We start from the raw sequence: 20,887 nt of genomic DNA, 5'->3' as shown, positions 1-20,887 counted from the left end.
CTTGGGCCAAGTTAGAACGATTGGAAATTACATCTTATGTGGGTTTTTTTTTAAAGTAATTACTTATTATGTATTTGACAATCGAGTGGTTTTCGGCTGCGTCATGACACACACACACACACACACACACACTACACACATATACACGCATACATCATTTGCAGGCGTGTCAAGGTATACTATGAGACGAAAGGCATGAAAGGAGACGTATATTAGTTTCAATATCCTTTTTGCAGGGGGTCTTGTTTATAATAGATCCTTTACTTTGATATAGAGAAATCAACATCGCGGGTGGACCCGAAAAAGAAAATAATGAACAACAGAAACTATTCAAACTACCCGGTGTATCGAGGGTAAAGTTAAGTAATGACATATGCCAACGTTTTCCAATTGGGATCGTGTTCTTCACTGGAGTTTCAGAGTGCGAGTGTGCATTAATTGCTATTTTTTTCCACTTGTATTGTACCGGACGTATTAAATTGCTATGGGCTGCTTTGGGGGGCATTGCTGATATTATAGCCAATATAGAGGGTCACAACATGTTCGAGGGTATTTTCATGGGTTGAGGTCGTGAGTATAAGCTGTTCGTATCTGTTTTATAAACAGTACCGAATAAAGTAAAACAAAATTTCTTTATTAGTATATACTGACCATTCTGAAGCAAATAATTTTCACACAACAATATAGATATATAATGTACTCTTAAATGAATCCCACAAGGATTGGAACAATCATCCCCAGCATTCCCACTGATTCCCATTGATCAGTTACTAGCCATCCCTTTTAAGTGTATGATCGATGACGTACGATGATAACAAACAGTTTACACTAATATAAATCAATTGTTAATACAATTCAAAACCGTTTCGGTGTCGGCATGCACTTAATGATAATGTCAACCATCAAAATAATGTCAACATTATAGTTTCTTGCAGTGATTGCCTTCTTTCCTTGTTCTTAACGTTCTATAGAAGCGTAGGAAGCGCAGATGGTTTTCTGACAGATAAAAGATACTTCGGACGAGCAAGATGCATCGTTCCAGTCACGTGTTGTGTCGGTTTGTGCGTCACGGTACCACACATGAGCACAGTCTTCGTTCCCTCCGTGGTTGGTGGGCTGGCCTGGGATCCACTTGGTGTAGTCCACCGGAGATCCATCGGACCAGACGAAGGTTCCTTCGCTGTCTATGTCATTCAGGCCGAACCAGAACCCCTTTGATAGGTAATTACAATTAAAAAGAAAAGAAACGAGGAACTGGATTTGCTGACTGATGATTGCGTCTTTATTTACAAATCCACTATCAGAAATATAAAGAAAATTGAACATCATCATTTTCACTTTTCTCGCTTAATGAAAGAGCACGACCATACTCTTTCAGGAAGCAGGGGAACGATATTACCCTTAATATGATTTATATCGGAAACAAGTTTGAGGAATGCATAATTTTCATGATAAATGAATTTTTGTGGAATTCTTCTATTTTCTTTATATTGTTGACCACACATGAAGTCATAAAATATAGTACCTGTGGTCTCCTTATCCAGTCATTACAACATCAAAACTTTACAAATTCATATTTTTTGCATCGATTGTCTGATTTTCCTCAAACTTTCACTGATGTATTCTACTAATAATGAATTACCATTATTACTTTCCCTCAATCCACATGATGGCTCTTTATTGGTTTTGGGTTCCTCTACTGATGGGGACTCGAGCCAAATCGTAAAAAAAAAAAAAAAAAGTTACCCGTACTAAATGAACTGATACTGAATATACTACATAATGAATTATGAATGGTTGAACCATCATTGTTATTTTGTTTTCGTCGAACTTCCTTAACCCTATAATAAAGCCCAAGGGGGGGGGGGGGGGAGCACATCGTGCCCCCTACCATATTTTCGTTTGCCACTCCCACACCCTTTACTCGATTTCAACCAAATTTGGTGACTTTACCTAGAATCTTATTGCAAACATTTTGATATATAATTTAGCTATGTACGCTTTTACTGGTTGCCACGGCAACCATAAACTGACAACAATGCATGTTCGTCAGATTTTGCATGATTTTCTGTTCCAATTTCAGTTAACAGTATATGATAATGGATGAAATGGGGGTTTTCTTGGCCGTAATTTGCTGAAGGACCAAAATGTGAAGTAATAATGGTTGTGAATTACCCTGAAATGCTCTTCTTATTATTTCCTTAATTTTTATTCGACATAGGCATCAAACAATAGATATAATAGAAATAATCGAAAATACAGCATTTTTCAAAGACTACCCTTTTATTTTGGGTTATTTTCACACAAGCTTTGCCTGTAATATCTTTTGTTTATCATATTATCAATATGCAAACTCAAAATTTTAATATTTTTGAAATATGAAATGTGATACCAATATATATACCCATTCCAAGCAATACATCATAGGTTTCCTATATTTCTTTATATTGTAATGAATGGCGCCCCCACACGTTGACCTTGAGAAATTTCAACCATTACAAAATAGTGAAGTTGACTTGCTTTTCCTTTATGGTAAATATGAAAATGATTGATCTACTGGGGATAAAGAAATAAAAAGAAAAAACATGATTTTAGCATATTTCCTATGTATTTCTTTATATTTTGGTAAATAGCGCCCCCTATATATATATATACAGAACCTTGGTGTTGGATCATCCACAGCAATTAGCGCTCCTCCAACATGCATGGTATCTATGATATCAATTCTCAAACTTAAAGGGACTGTACAGTACATGGTTGTGGTGGGGATTCATGTTTTGAACATTCCTAAGTGAGATAACGAGAAACCTCTTATGAAATATGAAAGAGCATGTAATTTGAGAAGGATTTGGCGTTTATTTGATGAAAATTGGTTTTCAAATGGCCGAGATATCCAAAATAGTGATGATAATAATAAAAGGTGACAGGCCACGCCTTTTATTAGGATCTCTTTGTTTCACCTTGTTTTTGGATATCTCAGCCATTTCAAAACCGATTTTCATCAAATAGTCTAGTGGGATTTTGGGAAAATATGACTGTCAGAGGCATTTGTTAGTAAAAGTTGGGAACCGGTCTATTTTGTATAATTCAAGTACGCTGAATCCAAAAATTCCGGTTCCCAAGCGGAATTTTGAGTCTAAGAGCATCTAATTTGCATAAACAAAATGGCCGCCAATTCATTGCTTTTTAAGGTGTCTCGATGATCTAATTTTCATAACGTCTCCCTAGACATGCAGAAATAGTAGTAATTTCAGAAATTAAGGTGCAAAGACAATATCTAGGTCATCATTGGTTCATAACTTTCACTTATATATGCAAATTAAGAAGTGAAATATGCAAATTAGGCGTTGCCGCTGATACAGTAATGCATTACCGCATATTATATGCACATGTATAGTACCTACGTGTTCACTTCTGCTTTTAATCATTTTAAAAAGTACTTTGTGTCGCCGGAGTCGAATCAAAATAAATCAATTCAAAAGAATTCAATCAATTCAAGAATTGAATTACACTTATGCAAATATCTATTCAAATTGGTACACAAGAGGATACATAACTGGCAGGATTCTAGATTCTACAACGCATTGCTGCAATATATGGATCTGATTCATAATTCTGAAGATAGTTGTCATTGTATCAAGACCAGTTCACGATTCCTAGTGCGCTAAAGAGATACAAGAACCAACCTTATGTATTAAAACAAAACATGCATCTCATTTACATAATAAATTATGCAAATATTTTTCCATTTTCTCAACATATTTTCCCCTAAAACAAAGTTTTGCTATTAAAATGTACCTTGGCGTAGTGAAAAATATATAGATATGCTATCGGTCAAACAAAGTGTTCATGGTGTCATCTGAGTCCGAGGAAAATCGAGTGTTGGAATCAACCAATTCAGAATAAAAAAATGAATAACAATTTGTAATAACGTATTCAAATTGGTACGCAAGAGGCTTTACTACGACAGGCTTCGAGATTCTACAACACATTGCCGCGATATATGAATCTGAATCATTATAGTTATAATATCAAGACGTAAGTTGATGATTCTTTTGTGTTAAAGGAGATACAAGAAAAAAAAAACCACAGTTATTAGAAATACCCCATAATCTAATTTGCATATAGATTATACAAATCTTCTATGGATATATTCCCTAAAACAAAGTCTTGCTATCAAAATGTACCTTGGCGTACTAAAATACAGCTAAGATATCGGGCAAACACGTTGCACATAATGATGTCGTCCGAAGTAAATCAAGTACTGGAATCAATCAATAAAGGAGAACTGAATGATACTAAAATGAAATATGTTTGCAAATTGATATTCAAGAGGCCGTAGACCAGGCAGGTTTCGAGATTCTACAACGCACTGCCGCAATATATGAATATGTTTCATAACAGTTATAACAATATCAAGACCTGTTAATGATTCCTGGTGTGATTAAGAGATGCAAAAATTAACTGCAACTAGTAAACAACACACATCTATTATCTCATTTGCATAATAAATTATGCAAATATTCACCCATTTTCTATATGCATATTCACCACTAAAACAAGGTCTTGCCATCAAAGCTATCGAACAATCACATCACTATACATCTATGGATTAGTGCAAGGTCGCTTTTTCCACCCTGTACTTTGTCGTTTTCATTGGATAGATTGGTTTATAATTATTTTCGATCTGTTGAATTTAAAATCAAGTGGCAACTTTCATAAATCTCGTCATAATTTATGGGTTTCCCAGAGATAGATTAAAAAAAACTATCTCTTCACCCACTCTGCAGGCTCAAGCAAAAAAAAAAAAAAAAAATGTAAGAAAAATCCTGGTATCTCGGACAGTGTCGGAAACAGAAACGTAGGATGAACTTTGTAATTCTAGTCATCAACACCTTTATATTTTGGCTGAAAAGAAACGTAATCTGAGTCAAAAAGTCTATTTCTCAATCGAGCTAAATTGATCTGCAGTCATGCAAGGTTTGCATCATCACATTGTTGCTAACATGCACACACTGCTGTACATCGTAGGCCTAATTTGTGACATTTGCATCGAAATGTTCTGCAATGCTTTCGCATGCACATGAAATCACCTCAAGGCAAATTTGCAGGATTGGAGCTAGATATATCAGTTGTACAGGCTGTAGATCAGATCAAAACGTTCCCATCCAATGTCTACTGGTGAAGAAAGATCAGGTCTGGCACAGTGAGCAGGATTTTCTTCTTTTTTTATTTTTTTTTAAGATACTGGAGTATTGTCGTTGGACTGCTTTTCGAGCGTCCAGTATACTTTTGTCGGTAAAATGGTGAAACATATTTTGTGCCAAACGAGCTTGTGTGATGCATCTTTTGAATCGAATATAAGTTTATTCTTATAAAGACGACTGATAACAACCATGTTCTTGGAACCCTTTAGTTTTTTTCTCGTACAAGCAGCATCCTTGATGATTGTGAGTCATTGTGAGTGCTACTGTCAGTATCAGTCTGGCAGAAAAAGCACAACTCCAGTATCTATACGGAAGAAGGCCTCTTTAAGGTAGCTATATCGGATAGATGTTATCTCTCAAGGGAACAAAAGTAACTTCATGTTCGCAAGGTAATGGAAAACCCAGGTCCTCCATGAAAAGGTCCATATCCTAATTCTTGGGCAGAAATTCAAGTGACTTTGTGGATATTCAAAAACTGTACTTGATAAACCATAATGAGAGGCAAAATGGCGTCCATTTACGTCTGATATGAAGTGGAATCATCTGTATGTAACATGGTTTCCAATGAGTATTCATTATTCCTTATTTCTTACAATCTACTGGCCCTTAAAGCTATAGAGGCCTGTTTGCTAAGAATGTCATTTCTATGATCTGATATCAGAAGTCAGACTGACAAGGGAGCGTGGCGTCGTCCAGTTAAGAATAAATTGAAATGCATCATACTAACTTGGTGGTTATCACTGGCGGCATGTTATCCAAGTATACTGAAAACAAAAACAAAAAGGAACGGGAAGGTGTAAACCCCTTATTTCGCAGATTGCACTGGCCGATGCAATTTCAGAGTTCGAACTGTCTTGGAAGTTGACTAAGTTACATTCTTATAACAGATGTAGAAGGATATAATATAGGTGGATGTGTGCCACATATCTTTTTTCCATTTCTTCTCCCTCACTGCTATTCTAACATCCTTATTTAAGTTTATCATGATAAGGCGCGGTCAGAGTGGTAAAAGATCGCAAAAACTTCAAGATCTTAAAGACTGCGATCTGAAACTTTTCGATATTTTGCCAATTTGGCCGCGCCTTTTGAGATCTTGGAGATCGCGATCTTAAACTTCTTGATCTTTTGCCAGTGTGTGATCGCGGCTATTCTACAAACTTAACTTTCCAATGGATCCTTCTCCAATCTTATATATCTAACGGACTTGCAACATAATTTTGTTTATTCATTGGGACATCAGTAATGTTTGTTGTGTACATTAAAGGTATTTTTCGTCGACTTGAACCCCCCCCCCAAAAAAAAAAAACACTTCATAAGACAAAATAGAATAAAACCACCTATCCATTTCAACCTATAGACGAATGTTTGCTATATAATCATATGTAATCTTTATTATCATATATATATATATGATTACCATGCTCTGGTTAACTGGGAAATAGAATTTCCTTGCCAATGCTATAGATTTGCATATTGGAACAATACAATAATGGATGTTGCATATGAATAAAATGGCATTGTTCGATGACATTTCCCCCCCCCCCCCATAAAAAGTTGAGTCATGATCCGTGTAGAGAGAGTTTTCATCAACTCGTTTTGCGATTATCGATGTAATAAAAGTATTTTGCATGATATTAACAATTTTATGGCAATATTGCAGCTATTTTGTATGTATTATGCAAATTAGATTTTAAAGTTCATTCGCTTGAAAAAGACCCGTTTTTGTTTTGTTTTGTTTTTGTTTTGTTTTTTTTTTAGCCCTAGCGCAATCATTTTTGGTTAAGAATCGGGTTCCTAACTTGAATTCTTTAAAAAAATCCAAAAGGACCATTTTAAAGGATTTGAAAAATAAATTTTTACCAGGGTATATAGACTATTGAATGAACTGCATGCGCATAAAACTCATGAAGCCTGCATATAATTTGCATACCGATACAATACATGTATTTGCATTTATTTTGATACCACTGAGAAGGGATTCAGATTTCATCTAACCCTCCAAACCTGCAAGTGTATATATCTAATATTCTTAACTTCCCTCTCAAGAGAAAAAAAAATATTAAAAAAATCTTCCAGTGTTAATATATATTTATCTGCATATTTCAGTACTAATTTGCATAATTATGAAAGAAATATATTATTCAACACCTGAGGAACGTTTATATCTCAAGTTGCTAATTCCATTATATGTACATAGATTTCAAATCACGTTTTTCCAGCTCGTTTACCAAAAAAAATCTAGAAAATGCGTGTCTGGAAATCACAATTTCTGTGGCTGGGGAGCCATTTTGTTTATGCAAATTAGATGGTCAAGATCGATGAATTTTGCTTGGGAACCGGAGTTTTCCTAACCCTCAAAACCTTAAAGTTTACATCTTTAGTGTTTAACTTGCCTCTCAAGAAAAACATTGTAACAATTCAGTGTTAATATACATTTATCTGCATATGTCAGTACTAATTTGCATAATTATGAATAGAATATACTATTTACCATCTGAGAAACGTTTATCCCTCAAATTGCTACTTCTATTATATGTACAACATATAAAATCACTTTTTTCCAGCTCGTTTGCAAAGAATTTCTAGAAAATCCGTGTCCGAAACTGAATAACTGACAATTTCAGTGGCTGGGCAGCCATTTTGTTTATGCAAATTAGATGGTCAAGATCGGTGAATTTCGCTTGGAAACCGGAGTTTTCCTGACCCTCAAAACCTTAAAGTCTACATATTTAGTGTTTAATTTGCCTCTCAAGAAATAAAAAATGTCAAAATTACTCTTCCAGTGTTAATGTATATATATATATATATATATATATATATATATATATACATATTTATCTGCATATTTCAGTCCTAATTTGCATAATTATGAATAAAATATACTCTTTGCCACCTGAGAAACGTTTATCCCTTATAAATTAGTAATTCTATTCTCTGTACAAACATTTCAAATCACTTTTTCCAGCTTGTTTGCAAAGAATTGCTAGAAAATGCGTATCTGGAACTGATAATTTCTGTAGCTTGGCAGCCATTTTGTTTATGCAAATTAGATGGTCAAGATCGGTGAATTTCGCTTGGGAACCGGATTTTTCGGATTCAGCATACTCAAATTAGGTAAAAGAGACCGGTTCCCAACTTTTACTCAAAAATGCCTCTAACACCATTTTAGAGAGCCCTTTTTCAGAAATCCCACTAGACTAAAATAAACTTTTGAAACCCCTTAGAACTGCATGGTCTTTGACATCTCATCTCATAGAGTGGTTTCTTCATATCTTGCAAAACGTTAACAGCTAAATCCTCACCTCAACCAGAACTGCAAGTATACGCACCCTTTAAATGAAAAAAGAACTTGAATTAGAGTATGAAAATAGGTAGACAGGATCATTATTATCATTACCCATTATTACGTATTGTCTTGTTAGGGACACGAGTATAGGCCTGTCTTTTTTTTTCTTTTTTAGATGAAAATAATTTTTAAACTCTTTTTCTATATTTCTTGAGAGATAATCATGATGACGTTGTATCATTCACGCTTTGATGGCGGACATGGACACAGACATTTCCTAGTGATACCATATTAATGACCAAAGTAGGCCTCATTAAAAATAGGGCCTACTCGTATCATCCTAAACAGAATTCAGCTGACCATCACTGAATCCTATTGTAGATTCCCTTTTTTTACGATGGTGGATGGGTTGGGACTTACCGATGCTGGTGTAGGAACAGATGATCTCCACAACTCGTACAAGAAGTCATTTTCTCCCTCGCTGTGCACTGACGCCAGATTTCCCCCATGGTTCAGTCAGTGGTCCCTCGCAGCTGTCCATGTTTTCTCAGCACCGAACATTCGGTAGCAGTAGTCCCCGTACTGCGTCCAGAGACTCTCGCAACGCATGGACAACTGCGTCGACAACTGCACTTGCGTGAGTGCGGCAAGGACTAGGGTAAGGGTAGCTGCTGCATGCATGGTCGTCACTCTACAGTTTCCACTCCAGAAGTATGATCCCTTTATCCTATGTGAATTCTATTGATGGATGAAGTAGAATGAGAATACAGTATAGGAGGTTTGTAATGTATAGGGGTTGAAAAGGTTTGATCCACTGATGCTGAACGAACTTTCACAACCTTCGTTGTAGACATAGTCCAGCTGTTAGCTCCCCCTAACGTTATTTCATGGAAGTTTAGGGTTTGTTATCACTGGGCTCTAAAAAGGCATTTCAAAATTTAATATACTTAAAAAAATTGATTCACTCATATTTTACTGCTTTCATACCAGAATACACGTTCATGAAAGTAAGAGGTATTCTGGGAACATTTTGTTTGTTGTATGTATGTTGCAGTCGCAGTCTATGACACATTGGTATATTAACTGTGATTTAGGCTGATTTGAATTTACTCATAACAAAACAGCTTTGACAGTCATAATTATGTAAATATTTGAAATTTTCCGTATCATTCTTCAAACCTGAAGCTTATTGACAAACTAAAAGACATACTGCAGTTAAATGCATTTATTGATAATCTATCACTAATACTTTCCCCCCCCCCAAAAAAAAAATGTAGTTGGTAAAAAAAAAAAAGAACTTGCAATAGCAAGCGGACTAGTCGCTGCCAGTTTTTTGATAATACAAGTTGTGTTACATTTTGTTTGCAATACATACAAAAGTGATGTTTTATAGATGTTTACAGCTTTTTATGGGGAACATTAAAACGTCATTACAGCTAAAAGATACATATTCGAATGACTTGAAAAAAGCTTTACGTGATTTTATATTCTTTAGATCATTTGGGAGGCTGTATGAACATTTTTCCGTTTGAAAATGGGTGCAAGTCACGAGACTGACACCCACGAGTCATAGAGCTCACGAGTCATACAGCCCATGAGTTATACAGCTCACGAGTCATACAGCCCATGAGATCGACACTAATAACAAGGCACACGAGAGTATCTGTCGAACTCGTGGGCTGCTTTTACCTAGTGTCGAACTCATGGGCTTTATTTGCGTAGTGTCGAAATTATGGGCTGTATGACTCATGAGCTGTATGACTCATGGGCATTTTTCAATGTCGAACTCCTGGGCTGTATGACTTGTGGGTGTCGGTCTTGTGGGATGACCCCTTGAAAATTATGAAGTAAAGTGCCAGGATATGTTTCCTAGGTCCTCTGAAGCAGATTGCACGTACTCATTTCTTTTGTAGCAACAAATAATGTATAGATGTGAATGCAGTGCACATCCCAAAAACTTCTAGATCATTAAGTCACAATATATGCGAAAGTATAAGAGTATTAAGAAAAATGGTAAGATTCGTCTAGGCACAACTTGTCTAATTCTAAATATAATTCCAATTGTATCCTTCAATGAGGAAGAGACACAATCAATATGTTTTTGTCATGATATAATATATTTTCGTCTATATTAACTCCAAGAAACTAAAAGCCAAGGAAGCAGACAACAAGAAACCATTATTTTGAAAAAGTTGAGACGAGTTGAAACGAGCGGGACATTGAATTCAAAACATCAATAAAGGAAAGCTTCTCAAAAGAAGAAGAAGAAAGATAATATGAAGACGATGGTTATATGCGCGGTGTAGCGAGAATTCAGCCCCGAGATTCACCCTGTGTAATGGTCATGACGAACATAGATAACGATCTACTCTGTACCATGTTACAGGTGATTATTATGTTCGTTATTCCGGAGGTTTGTTGATCCGAAATTGAAATATAAGGTTCGCTATTTAGAGGGTTTGTCAATCTGAAAATGGGAAAAAGGGTTCGTTGTTGAATTCCCAAGGATCGTTAAAGGAAACCAAAGCCCAAAGACCAATATGGATTGAGTGAAAAGCAGCAAAATTGTGTAGAACACATCAGGGAAAGTTTGAGGAAAATCGGACAAGCGATGCAAAAAAAAAAAAAAAAATAAAAAATCCTGAAAATTACACACAGGGCCGGCGCAGCCGTAGGGGTCGTGGGGGCCCATCGGGCCCCCACACTTTTTGTGCACAATACAAAGGAATATACATAAGGTGTCATCACATCACTAAATGTGGCGGCGGTGAGGTTATGTGTTTTCTTTGAAGACCTTTTTTTTTTATAACACCTGGAAATGGGAGGGGAGAGAATGAGCTGAAGACTTTTTTTTTTTTTTTTTTTTTTTGCTTGTCAGCTGAAGAAACCCGGAAGTGGACGGGGAGAGATGAGCTGAGGACCTTTTTTTTTTTTTTTTTTTTTTTTTTTTTGCTTGTTAGCTCATGAAACCCGGAAGTGGGCCCCCACACTTTTGAAAACACTGCGCAGGCCCTGACACATTCCATCAACTTATACGGACATAATCTGTTAAGGGTGATATCATTCTCCCTGCTTTCATTCTGAAAGAGGTTAGTCAAGGGCTCTTTCATTAAAAAAGAAAAGCAAAAGTGGGGCGAAATTTCTTTATATTTGTTTTTATATTGTTGTCCACGTTACCCTCTAGTATTGTCTCTTCATCCAGCAGTTCCAACATCAAAACTGTAAAATATCATAACTTTTGCATCGATTGTCCGATTTCCCTCAAACTTTCCCTGATGTGTTCTAATAATGTTGCAGAGTCCGACAATGAAATAAGTTCCGTTAATTAAAAAAGAAAAGGTACACGTGAAGAAGGCGCGTACTGTCGAAAGGAATTAAGAACCTTAAATTGTTTTCGGATTAACGAATAACCTTCGAAATGACTAAACTTTTTTTTTTTCGGAATGACAAGTCTTGGATAAACGAACCTTCGGAACAACGAGGATCTGAATAACGAACTGCATGTAGCCCCATGTTATACAATGTACTATAGACTTGACAAACAAGATTCTTGTGTCTTTTAAGAGATGTTGTAAGCAAAAAGCTATACTTACCCTCTGAGAACGAATCGACCCTTCTTCGTTAGCTGGAATCGCTTTGAACAACGGTCGAGGAAGCTTGTAGTCGTTTATGAAAGTAGAACTCTTGCACGCACTACCCTCGTTTCAGTCTACGTCACTGAATATCATAGGTCAGCAAAATCAATGTTCGCCAATCGGCTTACGTGTTGGTACATCCCATTAGCTAGCGTGTAATGTAGGGCCTATATCCAATCAGCTATCACTATAGCGTGTAATAGGTAAGCCCTCCAATCAGCTATCGTGATGCAAATTAATGCAATGTGCAAATTAATGCAATGTCATAAAAAGTAAGCAGACACGAGTGTACAAACACAAAATGTTGTCCTAACAAAAAAAAATTGTGCGAACAAGACATTACAAGTAGTACAATATAATGATTAAGATAACAGAAAACGTCCGGTCACACCGGAAGCCGCGCTCGATCAAAGTTCTGGGTAAATAGTCCATGGGCCAAGAGCCGAAAAATGGGTTGTTGGTACCATCTGAGGTGGCACAACCTTTTTGGTGTCAGTTTGTTTGTCGGGCATAGATATGCTTATCAAGCTATGATAGCATTTCCAAATGAGTAGCTTAGTCATAATAAATGAATTTTTAACCAATTTGGTCTCGTTTTTATATCCCTATACTTCTGAATCGAAACTAAACCGCTATACAAAGAAGAGCACTGCCTTCTGTATGTCCACAGGTGTTCTGTTGTAAACGCGGTGCGCTTGGTCTTTATTCAAGGCAGCGAAGGGAATATCCAAAGGGTTGTGATGTCCACAGCTGTCACGCGGTGCGCTTAGTCTTTATCTAGACCAATGTACCGTTATCATATCTAAAGTTCCTCATAAAAGGGATTATCTATACTGTTTTATACTACCCTATCAACAAATATATCAGTTTTAAACAAAAATCACTCTGTTCATTTACAATATCATTCATTATAATGTATCGTAGTGTATCGGTACATTGTTTTTGCATTATCTTATATTGTTGGAGGGAAATAAAGCGACATTGGCGTGGTATCAGCGTTTCCACCGTAGCGTTTTCGCGGGAAAATGATAAATAATTGAAAGACACGGTAAAATTCACGAGGAATTGCTTTTGTTGTTGTTGTTGTTTTTAGATAAAAGGATATACACTGTATCATACGCTTTGGATATTCCCTTCGCCGTCTAGAATAAAGACTAAGCGCTGTGGACATCATAACCTTTGGATATTCCCTTCGCGGCCTTGAATAAAGACTAAGCGCACCGCGTTTACAATAGAACACCTGTGAACATACCATAGAGCTGCATTTTACAGCTCTATGGAACATACAGAAGACAGTGCTCTTCTTTGTATAGCGGTTAGTTTCGATTCAGAAGTATAGAGATATAACAACGAGACCAAATTGGTTAAAAATTCATTTACTATGACTAAGCTACTGGAAATGCTATCATAGCTTGATAAGCATATCTATGCCCGACAAACAAAATGACACCAAAAAGGTTTTGCCACCTCAGATGGTACCAATATCTGGCCTGGCCCATGGACTAAAAGATAAGTTTCGCGTGAGAGGAGAATAATGGCGCTCCGCTTTGCGTGTAACGATGCACTCAAAGGAATAATAAATCTTCTATTCCATTTTTAAAATTTTTTTCGTGTGTGTGTATGTATGTGTGTGTGTGTGTGTGTGTATGTGTGTGTGTGTGTGTGTGATATGTGTGTGTGTGTGTGTGTGTGTGTGTGCGTGTGTGTGTGTGTGTGTGTGTATTTTTCATGCCTGTGCGGCTGACTCTTCTCTTACTTGCCAATACATTTTGCTCAGTTTGATATAAAGTCTGTTAGTTACAATGGTGTAGCATAGGCCTTAACCCCACTGGAAGAATACTGAGTACCAGTATATAGCTAACGCGGCGAAGTTCAAGCCGAAACGCTCATCGACCCTTTGAACGGTCATTATTTTGATGAAAGCACACTATGTACATATCGGAACAACACACTATGACCGATACGTGATACAAACATTCCTGACATGGTTTTGACACTTGTTCTCCAACAACAGAAGACAATATCGTTTAACACTTTAAAGTTTATTATAATGTTTATTTTTTTTAAAGACATTATTCATGAGTTTTGTGGGTTTTTTTATTCTATCCTTCCAAACCACAACGTTACTGAAAGTGTAGAGGCCTTGCAACTCATTCGTGAAGAATAATTCTTTTTTATGACAAACCTATAGGAAAAATGATAAGATAATCAATGCTGAAAATAATACATGACGGATATTTTGTACCAGTATTATCCTTCAAGAGACGATCGGATTCTAACTATGAATATCTGTTAACAAGGTTCAAAGCACTACATGACTGTCTGTATCCTGTTTAGGTTCCACTTTATTTATTCATTTATTATTATATTTTTTTTTTTTTGCTGATCAGCGAATTTGACTCTGTGTCCTGGTCTGTATAGCTCTCTGTCTGAACTATCTATCCATCTATAAAGATAAAGGCAGAGAGAAAGAAAGAGAGAGAGAGAGAGAGAGAGAGAGAGATCGAGGGAGAAAAACACGACACACACCGCGCAGAGAGAATGAAGGCGCATTGATTTTGCAGCCTGTCTTCATGACATGCCCCAGAAAAGTCACAATTATTTTTTTTTCCAAAACATGATTTTCAAAGAGGAAGCAATAAAAGTCTCGTTGGATATATATAGGTCGGGTTGAACGGTCATGTAAAAACCTTCCAGTTCGTACATGGTGTCTTGGTGCATACAAAAAGCATGTCATTCGCATCAGTGATTAGGAAGGATATTATACAGGGCTCACACCTGTAAATAAAATGGCCTGTCCCAGACGCGCGTCCCAGACCCCTTCACAAATTCATACCAAAGATACCAAAATAAATGAAGAAAAAAAATGATTAAAAATTATTGATGCAGTTTGGCAAAAAACTGAATAGCTGCTGTAGATATTGAGTATGAATTCCTCTATGCAAACTGCATTTTGGTTGGAAGATGACAGCTTTTCTGATGGAATTTGAGGGGACTATATTTCATTGGGTACGTGTACGGAAAATAGGTGATTTTTTGAGTGACAAGAACTCGTAGTCTGGCTTTGCGGACCCTTGGACAGAATTTGAGCACAAGAACCCACCCTGAAAATTTGATGGATGAAAGGGTATATCTCATTTATCAAGGTTAGTGAAGCTGAAACACCTCATTTCTCCCAGCTATTTTACAGAATTTTTTGAAATTTGAATGTTAACACACGTCTCTGTATGGGGAATTATTTATCCGTGTGAGCCCTACACTTGTGTCACACACGGTATTCGTAGAGGGCGCTATTTTTGGAACATTGAATCGATCAATATGCTCTCTTTTATCTTAAAAAAAAAATACTGAAATCTGTTTGGAAAACGTCGGGAACTCATAACTAATTGATATGGGTAGATTGATAGATTGATAATATTTGCAGTTAGTCCCTATGAATGTGTTTTCACTTTATTCTGTATCTGACAGAATACAATCGATAGTTATTTTGTCCATTGTTAATTAGACAGTTCCTAGGCGCTCTGTACAGTGTGCAAGAAATCATGATCGATTATAAAAATCTAATAACTCTAAGTGGTTACCATTCCCATTCAGTGTAATTATACCCTTCGTACATCATAAAGAGGCTTTGTAAAAGCAAATTATTTGAAAAAATAATAATAATGATATCCTTGTAAACCATGCGAAATCTTTTTTCTTGTAAAATTTAGAATTTAAATGGACGTACGTGTCACAAATGTATATAACTGATAACCATCCTCATATTTTTTGCTGTTTATATATATATATATATTATGTGAACAATAGTCACTCTGGTTTTTCTGCAATACGCATAAATCTTTCGCCTTTTACTAAAGATTTCCGTGCAGAGGAACACATTGATGAGTCTATAACGATTTTTCTCCGGTTTGCCGATAAGGCAGACCTTGCCGTACCCTCATGTAAAGACAGACTTTTGAACACAAAATTATACCATTCGCAGACGTTTTGGTTGCGCTCTGATACTGAATCTTCGACTCGAGCGTGTCTCATCATCACCGTCGCCATCTGATTGTGAGTAGGATAATCCTGAGAAAACGACCGCGTAATTGTGCATTGTCACTGACAAAAGAACCGTTTCCCTAATTTCTGCCTTATTTGTCTGAGGTGCCTTTTTAGACTCAATCAAATATTAACTACCTTTGAAAAAGCACCAAGGATGGGTAGCAACAAACATGAAGATTTGACAAATTTTCTGCCTCAAACTTGGTAAATATAAGTGGACACTGCTTGTGTATGCATGTAACATTGTTTAATGGTTAAAATTATACATGTTGTCTATACGGTTATTGTCCATGTTTATTTTGAGACAACTTGCGAAAATGGGAAAAATTATATTACAAATCGCAATCAACCTGTCAAAATCTTTGCTTTTTCTTTTGGAGTACACTTGCATGTATTTCGTAAATGAAATTGTTTGAGCGATGATTTTCAAATAAATCATTGCCCCCTCAACTATAAAATAAATGCATTTTCCTGATTTAAGAGAGACTTTTAATAATAATCTTGCGCGTGTAGGTTTTTTTCTTCTTCTTTTTTAAAGCGAAGTGTTGTTTTCATACAGGCTGACTTTTTTTTCGATAATTGAGGGCAAAGCGAGAAAGCATTTATAAAATGTTTTGTGACACTTTTGACCGAAACAGACCGAAACGAGCAATTAATGTTGTATGAATGGTAGCTCCATGCAAATTCATGGACACAGAATGTTCAGTTTTCTGAGGTATACATTTCCAGCATTGGCAGGTGATTGAAATGTGGCTTATTCTCCTCTATAAATAGCTGGAATAGCCCATTATAAACTATTGTAACCAATTTATACATACGCACGCGCGCGCGCGCGCGCACACACACACACACACACACATGCACACACACACACACACACACACACACACTGGCACACTCACACACACACTGGCACACTCACACACACACACACACACACACACACACACACACACATGCGGAAGGCTCCATTAACACTTTCATTGATCCCTTGTTCAGGCTATGGGCGTGACGTAACTTTTATAATCGATAACCCATTATTATCTGACCAAGTCGTGCAGATTCTATAGCATCAAACGAAAACCACTGTAGATATAGCTGTGGTAGATCGAGAATTCAGTGCATCGCTAGAGGTTTTCCGGGGTGCGTTTTTTTTTTAGATGGCACAGATTGGGGCAAGCACATAAAGGGGTCGACGGTCTGCAATAAAGTGAATAACAACATTGTATGCAGTGGAGAGCGTTGTCACGTTCAAAATCATTGCCAAATGGTTTGTGTCTGGCGTCTGTGGAGAGTAATAATGTCCTTAAATTGTGTTTTACGATCCAATCGAGCCAAACACCGAAAAACAAGCAAACAAAAGAAGGAAAAGGGAAGGAGATTAACGAGCGGGATAATATAAACATTTGCAAGATTGTTTTTAAACGGATCTTACCGCCACTGTAGGACAAGCTTCTTTGTATGAACCAAAACAGATCCACGACAATAGGTCATCTGCATATCTCAACGCCATTTTAAAAAGCTACATCATAATCCCCGGATGCTGATAGTGGCAATGCTCTTATTATATCTCCTGGGTCAGCCTGTCATGCAGTTGCTCAGACTTCACACGCTATATACAAGAGCCTATGCATACTTCCATCGGTATACAACGTAATCGTTCTCTTTATTTCGTCACTTCAAATCTATCCATCGTATCAATCAAAATCATTTCAGCAATAGCATTCCAAACATTTTAATGACTGTTTTAGTAGTGTCCTTAAATGGGAATAAATGGCTGATAGAAAAGAGATCGTAAACAGTTTACATTTTGCTCGTGACCATGTCACCTCAATAGCTATGATAGCTATTGCTCAACCTATACACGGCTCAACCAACGACACAGCACTCATTAATACTCATTGCAGTAAATAAAATTTTAACCAGGTTAAAGGTCATAATATTTCAATTTAGTCTTGATGTAAACTTATACCATTGTACGAAAAAAAATCTTACAAACAAGCAAGAAAGCTCAATTGTTGGTGGATCCCCTGACATAGCAAAAATTGCAAAGCATTCTCACTTTAATATGAATAAACATTAAAATTACCTTGAGTACAGATGAACTGACGCTAACAGTCTTGCATGTAAAAGGAATAATGATTCACGTCATAGATTAGAATATGTTACTATAAATTATAGGTTCCTAAAGGAGATACTTTATGGAGTCAATCATGTATTTGGGTAATTCCGTGAAGTTGGGGCACAAAGTGTTACATTTTTTAGCATAACTCAATACTTATTATGCTATATACATATATTGTTTATAGGCTTTACATTTGTATTGAGACCATACATTTTCCTGGAAATTTTGTGCCATTCAGACTCAATTTTGATGAAGTTATCTTAAAACCAAATGTAACAGTGTCCTGTAGCATCGTGACGTGTCCATGTATAGCATCGTGATAGTTAAAATCTGGTCCTAAAAGACAAATTAATGCAATTAGCTTGACCAAAATTTGATATAATATGCATAATTACTAGATTAGTCAGATAGCTAAATATCTTAACTCTCCTTTCCACAGTTTTACTTTTACAAGAAAATTACACATTGTGTCCCTATGCTACGCGGTGTCCACCAAATGTAACAAAAAGGACACCGCGTATATAGCATCGTGATACATTTTGTAATTTTCTTTTAAAATTAAAATTGTGTACAGGAAATTTGAGATATTTGGCTATCTGACTAATCTAGTATATGCATATTGCATCAAATTTTGGTCAAGCTAATTGCCATAATTTGTCTCTTAGGACCAAATTTTAAGATATCACGATGCTATATGGACACGTCCCGATGCTACAGGACACCGTTACATATTGTTTAATAACTTCACCAAAATTGAGTCTGAATGGCACAAAATTTCCAGGAAAATGTGTGGCCTCAATGCAAATGTAAAGCCTACAAACAATAAATGTATAGCATCATTAATATTGAGTTATGCTGAAATGTATTTTTCAAATATCACAATGCTACATGGACACTGCCCCAACTTCATGGAATTTCCCATGTACAGAATTCAAATTTATTCAATTATTTATCTAGCTCTTCAAATTCACGAAATTCTTCCGTCGATGTGTTTTTTATTGCAACTACTTCTAAAACACTCATCAATTCAGTGCTTATTTACGTCGATTATAGGTTCGGGCGGAAGGTCGATGACGCCTGTCCGGGGAGATCAGGAGGTCGTAGGTTCGAATTTTGCTCGAGTACGTATACGCCCATGAATTTTGTCGTGGCTACTATCAAAACACCAATCAATTCAGTGCCTATTTATGTCGATGTATATAAGGAAATTTGTCAAACAGTTGTAATAAAAACACCTCGACGGAAGAATTTCATGAATTTGAATACAATAATCTTTGCATTGTTCCTCAAGATAAGAGTCCGTGAAATAAAATTGCATCAAGCGCTCGATCGGTCTCGCGTTCACTTGTTTTTGCTGTGCTCGGTATATGTACGTCATAATTCATCATAAAGTATTGTCATATTATTTAGCGAGCCCATATCTTCGCGAATTGGGACTTCCCGGCAATTTGGGAGCGGGATGTACATTGATGAAAACAAAAAGCACGTTCACGTGTTGTCAGTTTTCGAATAGCACCCACTGTCAAAATAAAAAAAAAATAACCCTCGCGAAATATTTGGCGGATACAGTTATTAGTCTCATCCTTCATACCACAATTAAATACCTTGTCAAAAAGGCTATCCTACCTCGCATTTTTCAGAATCTGCAGCTTATTATCACATAGATTTTATGAATAACGTGCATCCTTTATCAATATGGAATTATTATTTTTTTTATCATGTTGTCGCACATATTCTTTCAAAGTAAAGTAAACGCTGATGAAACCAAAACCAAACAAAAAACCGTGAAGGGTCGGGGGGGGGGGGGATTGAAGAGATACAAATGATGAATTCGTCGCTTATCAATTGCTTACGAAGCCTCGCTTTCACACTGCGTGGCAAATGTGACGGGGAAAGACACTTTCCTCAGAAATAATTATGGTATAGGATAGGTCTATCTTAAAGGTCTTGTTTAACTTTGGGAGCAGTGGTTTAAAAAATGTTCAAGATATCACATTATTTTGATGCATATGTAGATCCTATGTGTAGGTCTGTTGTATATCACAAAACATCCTACCATGTAACATTTTTGGAAAAAAAACCCCAAAAAACAAAACTAAAATATAAGAAGATATCAATATTCTTCTCAAACCATAACTGTAGACGGTTTAGTCTGGAAACATTTTTATCATAACTTTTTTCACATTTTGTGTATTTAACAATACATGTACTTAACATCGATTAGTTCTATACGGATTCATATTTTTACAGTGCTTGTTTCTACCCCTAACTCACATTTTAGAACTTTCTTAAAGCACTAATGCTGGATTTTGTTTCATCTGCAAATGGTTAATTACGTCTTTAAAAGCCCAAACTAACAATATTGCTGTGAATCTAAAAAAAAAAAAAAAAAGGAAAAGAAGAAGCATTATATACTTCAGCACATACGAAGTACTAGATTCAGTGGGAACTCGTATTATTGCTTTACTGGAATTGCCTGAGACTGCTGCCCGTGTGAGTGCACGTGCAGGTGCTTCATGTAAAGTACACGTGTACACACATTCAATGTTAGAAGTTCAATGGCATACCGTACTTTATCGTGTACGTGACA

General features: G+C 36.4%; 1 protein-coding gene and 1 non-coding gene across 2 annotated transcripts; one reads left to right on the top strand and one right to left on the bottom strand.

The window, feature by feature from the left end:
• Positions 1-957: 957 nt before the first annotated feature.
• On the bottom strand, positions 958-9,003 carry LOC139718074 (alpha-N-acetylgalactosamine-specific lectin-like; the record flags this gene model as incomplete). The annotated part of the gene is made up of 2 exons (XM_071629567.1): positions 958-1,212; positions 8,914-9,003. Coding segments are annotated over 2 exons (345 nt in total), but the record flags the coding sequence as incomplete, so codon positions are not given.
• Positions 9,004-15,935: 6,932 nt separating this feature from the next.
• Positions 15,936-16,054, top strand: LOC139718108 (U5 spliceosomal RNA). Its single transcript, XR_011710022.1, has one exon. It is a non-coding gene; the product is annotated as a U5 spliceosomal RNA (small nuclear RNA).
• Positions 16,055-20,887: the final 4,833 nt, after the last annotated feature.

This window comes from Diadema antillarum, unplaced genomic scaffold (genome assembly GCF_040938485.1).
Source record: "Diadema antillarum isolate AM-2024a unplaced genomic scaffold, OU_Dant_1.0 scf00000088, whole genome shotgun sequence".
Taxonomy (NCBI): domain Eukaryota; kingdom Metazoa; phylum Echinodermata; class Echinoidea; order Diadematoida; family Diadematidae; genus Diadema; species Diadema antillarum.
The sequence above is the reverse complement of the archived record's forward strand: the minus strand, read 5'-3'. Positions and strand labels throughout refer to the sequence as shown.